Source organism: Lactuca sativa, chromosome 7, assembly GCF_002870075.4.
Source record: "Lactuca sativa cultivar Salinas chromosome 7, Lsat_Salinas_v11, whole genome shotgun sequence".
NCBI lineage: Eukaryota > Viridiplantae > Streptophyta > Magnoliopsida > Asterales > Asteraceae > Lactuca > Lactuca sativa.
In genome coordinates, this window is record NC_056629.2 from 5,337,265 (window position 1) to 5,346,163 (window position 8,899).

An 8,899-nucleotide genomic window follows, 5' to 3' on the forward strand; every position below is an offset into this window, starting at 1 on the left:
ATTTTTTTTATTTGTTGATTAATTTTTTTTTTGTTTAGTTTAATTTTTATTTTTATTTTTTATTTATTATGTATTTTCCAAATCTCGATGCTTTTGATGTTTTTCTTGAGGAAGTAGTGCAGGAAGATGAGGATTATGACTCGGATGAAGATTTGAAGAAATTTGATAAATGGTTAGATATCATCTTGTCTAATGATCAAGAACAATCTGAGTCACAAGAGCTAGATTTACAAGATGAAGAATTTAATCCAGAAAAAGACTTGGAGGAGCTGGAAAGATTGCTAGTAGAGAGGTCAGACGAAGAACAAGAACAAGCTGAATTGCAGGAACCAAGTTGTGGTTTGACCATTACCACGACATGGTCCCCTGTTCTTCCGGTTTGTGTTTCGAAGCATGGGGTGACGATTCCAACTTTGGAGAAAGTTCTGAAGCGCGATCCATTTATGATTAGTATCCAACCGGTTCCAACCCTTCTCAATATTCTCGGGTTTTATGAATTCAAGCTCGTTTGGCCAATTTTAGAAGAAAAGAGCCAAATTTTACAAATTGGTCCACCAAAGAAAATATTCAATGCAACGGATGGAATGGCATTGAGTATATTGGAAGTTTATTAAGTTGGGAGTCCAGCTTAAGACTCGCACAAAAAGAAGCGCTTGCGGGAGGCAACCCGTCATTAGAGTTTGCTTTTCCTTTTCTTTTTAAACTTCTAGTTTATTAGGGTAATTTAGGAATTTAATTTTGATGTTTGTTTTCCATTTTCTATTACTTGTGTGTTGTTTTAATCTTTTCAGTTTGAGGCTTAGGATTGCATGTGAGAGCGAGTCAAGGAAGCGAGTTTTTAACGTCAAAGTGTCAAGTCCGGTCCTAGGGGGTATGAGCAATTGAGTCTAAATGTGAGGAAGGGTTAAAGAAGTTTTTAGAAGCTAAAACAGTTGCAAAATACCAAGATTTTTCGTTCAGTGGCCTACTCGACGAGTGCACTAAGCAGACTCGCCGAGTCGCCTTGTATTTCTACATATTCTGAGAAGACGCGCTGGTACTCGACGAGTCCATCATAAGACTCGACGAGTCGATCATCTTTTACACTGATGGACTGCTGATTTGATGCTGCTACTGGTCCCACTTGCTCGCTTATTCTTCCATTTCCTTTCTTGAAGATCTTACACTAATTTCCGCGTATTTGGAGCGACCCACATGAGTTTTGACACCCAAGGCATGGATGAGATGTTACCATGTCTAAAATTGATTGAAGTTGGAGCTTAACATGGAAGTGATCAGCCTATCAACTGCTATCCCAGGGGAGTTTGTTCCAATTCTCTTCTTATTGTTCTTTATCATGCATAATATGCAATGAGGGCATTGCATTACATAAGTGTGGGGTAGGGGGTTGGTTACATACTAGTCAATTTTCAAAAATTTTGCATACCAAAAGGATTATTTAGGATCTAATTTAGGAAATTTTGGTAAGAAAACTAGGATTCCATGTTAGAATTGTGTTAATAATTACATGAAGACCCAAATGTTTAGTTGAGCCTATATACGTTCTAGTGCATTTGTGGCTTCCTTATTCTAGTGAAATCATGAGACAAAAACACGACCTTGCTCAGCCTGAGGGATGCAATATGTTTAGCAGCCTAAACCAGAAATGTATCCAGGAAAATTTTTATCATTAGCCAATAAAGGTTGAGATTGAGCGCCCCTGCTTAAGCATGTAGGATTTGAGTGAAAAAAAAAAGTAAGTTACATGTTAAAAAAAAAAAAAAAAGAAAGAGAGACAGAATTACAAGAAAAGTTGAAGAATTTTTGGAGCATAAAAGTTAAGTATGAAGTTCAAAGATCAAAATTCCAAAAATCCAAAAAGTTGAAGATACCAAAAGCTAGTACAAGTTGGTGAATTCAAAGATATCAAAGATGAAATGTTCAAAGAAGTGAAGAATTCAAAGAATTCCATAGTGGTATCGGATAAATTGTAATTTTCTAGAATATGTATGCTTGGGTTGCTCGATTAAAAATACCTTGAGGTTAAGAGGTTTTCTGAGGATGGATTCGGAGGGTTGCATAAAATGAGCATAGTTCGGGGTGAGTGGGTGAATGTTTATGAGGATTGTGAGTATTTGGAATATGGGGGGTTCTTTAGGAAAAATTTTAGACACAAATGCATGCGTTGCGGTCTTGGCGTAATGGCTGGGTTAGATTGGAGTTGTTATACATGATTCTAATATGATTAAAATTCAGTTTTGCTTGAGGGCAAGCAAAGGCTAAGTGTGGGGTATTTTGATATGTGTATTTTTATATATATTTTTATACACTTTATCTTAATATTTTGGCCTTATTTATTCTATTTTAGAACTAAAAAGTACTCATAATGCTTTGAATTATGTTTTGCAGCTATTTGTTGCCGATGAAGCACAAAAGAAAAGACTGAATCGGGAACCGGGCTTAGAAGCTAAAAGAAATCAAAATTGCTGAAAAAGTGAGTACGCCCCGCGTAAGGAAATAGTACGCGCCGCGTACACCTTTGCACCGGATAGACTTGATCGCGTGATTATCTTGAGTACGCGCTGCGTAATTCTAAGTACGCCCAGCGTACTTAGGTCGGCCACAAAGATTATAAATATCGATTTTTAGCTAACCAGGAGGGAAGGATTCGACTTCTAACCTAATTTAGTCGACAATTAACTTCTGTTAAGCCGTTTTGAGGGTCTAGAAGGCGGCCGGAAGGCCGTTAAGCTAACGGAAGCGGAGATCGGAAGGATTGGAGAGCGGATACATGTTGATTATCATATGGTTTGCTGACGTGACCATGTTTAGCATTCTATGGTGGTACTTTTCTGTATTTAGTTTCTGATTTAGGTGTAAAAACCTTTTACTTTGTGTTTATGATTGAATGAAGCTTTGATTATTGGACTAATTGCTATATTAAATAGTTTATTTGTGTTTAATTTATCTTGCCAAGCTTGTTTAAAGATCCTCATGTGTTAATGATGATTATTTTCTGTTAATTGTTAAGTGAATTGAGTTGCTTGAACATCTGCTTGATTTGCTTGTCTCTTATGATTTTTGATGACCATCGAGATTATAAGACTAGAAATAACGAATGTGAAACTAGGATTAACTTGAGAATAAGTAAGTTAATGTGTGAGCCTTGTTTGATGACCATCAACAAGAGGTTGATTAAATGTCTACATTGATTAACTATATTTACAAGTCTTGCTTGATACGAACTGAACACTAGGAAGCATGTTAGTTTAATCAACTGATCACTGTTTGAATTGACTTGTTTGCTAAAGGATTAGTTATAGTGAACGCGAATCTAATCATTTTAGGAATCGGTGAACATTGAATAAATGAATTTGTGTATGCAATTGTCTATGTTTTAAGGTGTAATTTATCCAAACCCAAGTACCTGAAGAGATGTGCTTTCCTGTTAGTTTATCGAGAGTTGTTAATTGATTTATTAAACCATTTTATTATTTTCGTGTAACCTGTAACCTATAATCAAATATATTAAATTAATCCATCGTTCCCTGTGATCGACACCCGACTTACCTAAGCTATACTGTAATCTGACTAGGTACACTGCCTATAAGTGCATAGATAGTCTAAGTTTGTTAGGTTATAAATATTAAAATTAGTGGGTACTTTTGTGCACATCAGCAGGTTTATGCCAATCTTTGTCAAAAAGAAAAAAAAAATTTCAATGTGCTATTTAACAAGAAAAGTTGGGGGGGGGGGGGGGGGAGAATTAAGTGTTATAGACTCATCGAACTGATGAATTTCAATTGAATGGAATAATGAATCCTTACCTTGATCTCGAAGACGGTGACTTCGATAGGGACGAAGACGGAGACGGGAACAACGATTGCAATGTAGCAGGGTGACTATGGACGATGAGCTCGACGTTTGAGGAGAAAGTGAAGGAGCTGTAGCCTTGGCGACGAGTAAGAAGAGGTGAATGTGATTGCGTATTTTGGGACGAGGGCAAAGATTATTCTCAGTCAACTATGTTTTTTTGTCGGACCGAGTAAGCCATTACTTTGGACCGAGTAAGTGATATGGACCGGGTCAGGTGCAAACCAAACATTTTGACCGGACCCGGTTAGCACCAAATCAAACAGCCCCTCAGTCAGCAACTATCAAACAACCCTTAAATCGGACCCACCGACTCAAAGGAGACAGCTGGCCCAAAGGAGAGTTGGATATGGATTTCAATAATCCTTCTACCTTTTTTTTTATAGAATTGTTTGCCCTTGATATTTTATCCCAAAAACGATGTGGGATACTCAATTGAAAAAACACAGGAACACACAAAGATAATTTTATTTGTTTCCTTTTCTTTGACTCCGATCAGGTGATACTCGAAGACATACTCAAGCGGAAACAATCAAGAACCATGGATTGAAAACAGATACTCGAGGCATGGATTGAAAACATATACTCGAGGTGAAAACAAATACTAGTTCTGAAGAGGCTTTTCGATCAGCACCGGAGGTAGAGCACTTGTTCGTTCTCATCACAGATTATCACCCCCATTAACCATTTTCGTGTACCCTATCACCATCACTCGTTCGTTCCTGCTTCCTTTTTTTGAAATTGATTTTTTGTTTGGTAGTTGCAAGATCTGTAATTGTTCTGGTGGGATCGAATTGCTTATTCATTTGATTAATCTGATTCGTTTTCTTGTTTATGGATGGAATCGATGTCGACTCAAATTGTTGATTCGTTTGATTAATCTGAATCGTTTGATTAATCTGATTAGTGTTCTTGTTCTTGGTAAAATCGATTCTCTCTCAACTCAAATTGGTAAAATTAGCTTAATGGTTGTTTGATCACTGGATTGAAGGCAAACCCATAAACTCAATTCGCTATTAAAACAGATTTTAGTCTAGCCCATAAACTCGATTAAAGGCAAATTTAAGTTGATACAGTGTTTGTGTAAATGCTTAAGAGAAATTTCATGTTAAATGTTATATTTATTAAAATTTTAATAACTTTTTTAATTTATAATGTTATATCTATTAATGTTATATTCTTAGGATTAATGTTATATTTATTAATTTTTTAATAATTTTTTTAATAATTAATGGTATCCGATTAATCCCCGCTTAGTCAATTAAACCCTTGACCTCAATCCACCGATTAGCCTACGTCGAGCGATTTCTACAACCTTGATAATAATTTTCGGTATATTTAGGTTGATTGTGTAAACATTATTTGATGCTCATGGATATTTGTAAAGATTTATACTATTCTTGAAAATCCTGATATTTCAAATCTCAATTTCTACAAAATCAAAAACCATATATGCATATTTTCTACTTTTATTTTGACTTTTTGAGTTAAAAAGTCAATACAAAACACATTTACTAAAAATCATTTCTAATTACCATATAGAATCTTCCCAATTGCTATCATCAATGCCCTTATGATCTTCATCAGTTTTCGTTCCAGCCAAAATGTCGATGAATCTTTTGAATCTTTCTTATGATTATGATCATCATCGGTTTCTGTTTCAGACGAACCCTTTGAACCTGTTGACGATGAATCTTCCGATGACGAATCTGATGGATCTTTCGTATCACTTACATCACAGATTTCTGATGACGACGATATTGAATCTTCAGCATCACTTTCATCTTTGGTTTCTACATCAGATGAATCTTTTGAATCTTTGGTATCACTTTCACCATCGAATTCTCGTTCAGTTAAATCCTTCAAATCTTTGGAACCTTTCGTATCTCCTTGATCATCACCAGAATCTTGATCAGTACCTTTCGTATCGCTTTCACCATCGACTGTTATTTCTTCTGCCGGATTATTATGATCTTCATCGTCTTTTTCTCCCCAAATGCTATCGTCATCAAACGGATTCATCGCAAGAACTACATCTGTATCAATATCAGACAAACTCATTATCTTCATTACATATGTATCAGTATCAGACACACCCATTATCTCTTTCTCCAAGCGTCTTGCCCGCATTTTTAACTTTTCCCAGCTCAAGTCCGCATAGGATACGTTCGATTCTTGTTCTAATTCAGCAATAACGCCCTCCAAGAGCTTATTCTCTTCTTCACCGAGGGTGGTATTTTCGCCTTTTTCTTTCCCCTTTGATGATTCGGATTCATAGCGTTTCTTGGGCGTAGACTGATTCGCGATCTCCATATCATCATCTTCCTTCAGTTCACCACCCGTCGAGCTCTTCTTTCTCTTGCTTTCTGAACTACCGCTACCGTGAGGTGACAGTTCCGGCTGGTTGTTTCCGGCGGAAGAATCTGATGCTCTGACAGAACCATCCAAATCATCACCAGCATTAGAACGATCCCGACACCCAGAACCAGTGCGTGAATGAGGAATCACAGGGTGAAATTGTTGTGGTATTGAAGAATCCATGGCGGAATCTTGATGGGTCTTTTCAAGAAATGGTGGAAATTTGTGTTAGGGGTTTCAGTTATCAGATATAGAGATGGAGAGAGGAAGTGACTTGGAACTCAAGATTATGTATAGAGAGGGACTTCAGTGACGAACTTGTGTTATTTATAGACACGACGAACATTATTAAATTTTTTTTTTTAAGTAACCTGGCATTGAAATTTAAATTTTACTGAAGTCGTGATCACATTATAATAGTTAATCAATGGATGAAGCGGTGTTTGTAGCTGTAAAGATGAAGTAATGAAAGTATTCTGTATATTGATTTCACTGTGACAACTACATAAGCAAATATATATATATATATATATATATATATATATATATATATATATATATATATATATATATATATATATATATATATATATATATATATATATATATATATATATATATATATATATATATATATATATATATATATATATATATATATATATATATATATATAATACAAATGAATCCTAAATAAAAGCATTAGACTAGGTATAGACTTTGACTAATACTAATTCTACGCACGTGTTAACACACGTGTAATTGAACACCTTCTGAGGTTACCGTTATCACCCCCTGCAAGCTCAAATGCGGAGCGAATTTGAAGCTTGTGTCTTAACATGGTCAGCCGATCTTTGTGGAGAGATTTGGTGAAGATGTCCGGTTAATTGGTCGACTGAAGAAACATATCTGATCGTGAGCTCCTTTGCTTCAACTTGCTCTCGAATGAAGTGAAAATCAAGAGCAATATGCTTGGAGCGAGTTCTTATTACCGGATTTTTTGTCATGAAAATCGCACCAATGTTATCACACAACAGTAAGGGAGGATGTAGAAGAGGAACATGCAATTCAGATAATAGTTGCTTGATCCAAATTAATTCAGCAGCAGTGTAGGCTAAGGATCGGTATTCTGCTTCAGTGCTAGAGCGAGCAACCACTCTTTGCTTGCGAGAGGTCCAACTGATGAGATTTAATCCATGAAAAATTGCAAAGCCATACTGTGACCGACTGTCATCTTTATCTGAAATCCATCCGGCATCCGAGTAGGCAGGAAGGGAAGAAGCATGTGTAGACTTGAAGTGTAAGCATTGATTTATAGTCCCTTTAAGGTACCTGAGAATTCTTTTGATAGCTTGCCAGTGTGAAATGGTAGGTGAATGCATATATGGACATACTCGATTAACTGCAAAAGCAATGTCGGGTCAGGTGATGGTGACGTATTGTAAGGATCCAACAACCTGCCTATCACACCCTAAAACCGGAACAGCGGAAACGTTCGGGGGTGGAGGACGTCATGTTTAGTATCACAAGGCATGCATCATAGTAAGCAAAATAATGAACAACCATTTCATTAGAAAGAAAATGTTTACAAAGTATGTGTTCACAAAACATAGAGTACATAAACAAATAACAAAATAAGACTTGAAGCTATACTGCTCCATCTTCTGAATTCCCAGAGCGTGTACCTGTCTAGTAGTTTCCTGAGAATACAAGTTATTTGAATAAGTTTATCAGCAATTAAGTTGGTGAGTTCATAAGATTTTAGTGATGTAAGTAAGTTGTAGAAAGTTGTTGAAAAATGTAGTTGAAATGTAGTAAGTTATACGTTTTGTTTTTAGAAAACTTCGCCTCCTCCTCTAGAAAATCCTATATTTCCTAATTTGATGAAAGATACATAAAAAGGATTCTACAATCCTTTCTATGAGTACTAAATGGATACAGGTTATATAAAACTCAGAGTAAACAAACAATTGATTGTGCGCATCTGCCCTAAGTCCACAACCAAACAAGGAACATGAGGTAAGACGGATATCACACATCCCATTGTTTGTTAGGTCCTCGTTGTATATAACCCCGGTGTATTCACTTGTTACTCACGGAGTTAATTGAAATAGTTCCTTTATATTTAATGAAAATATCCTTTAAGAAAACCCTTATTTCTTATAATAAAATCGTGACTACAGTGACTATTTCTATAATCACTTAGTTTATACTGGCTATATATAATCTAATATCGAATAGATAGTTAATTGGGTGAATCTGCCCTAAGCCCACAACCAAACAAGGAACAGGAAATAAGGCGGAAAGCACACATCCAACTACCTATTGGGTATTAATGATATATAACCATGATGTATAAACTAAGGTATTATAGAATCAATCACCTAAAGTCCTTTAAGTCTACACTAGTTTAATAAAATGGATTGAACCCTTTACTGGTGAGTTTCTAGCTTTGAGTACCAAAAGTTCTGTTTGAAAAGTGTGCTTTGTACTAGAAAACTGTGCATTGAATTAGTTTCCTATGACTTGACCTATACCTGGTACCCCTTATGATGACTTAATGTATACTGAACATATATATAACTAAAATTGAATAGATAATAGGTTGGGTGAATCTGCTCTAAGCCCACAACCAAACAAGGAACATGAAATGAAGCGAAAAGCACACATCATATTACTTGTCGGATCC

At 35.9% G+C, this 8,899-nt stretch overlaps 1 protein-coding gene across 1 annotated transcript; it reads right to left on the reverse strand.

Moving 5' to 3' along the window:
- Positions 1-5,379: 5,379 nt before the first annotated feature.
- On the reverse strand, positions 5,380-6,393 carry LOC111902698 (uncharacterized). The gene has a single exon (XM_023898518.1). It carries the CDS (start codon positions 6,391-6,393, stop codon positions 5,380-5,382), a length of 1,014 nt encoding a protein of 337 aa, XP_023754286.1.
- Between the last annotated feature and the right edge of the window lie 2,506 nt (positions 6,394-8,899).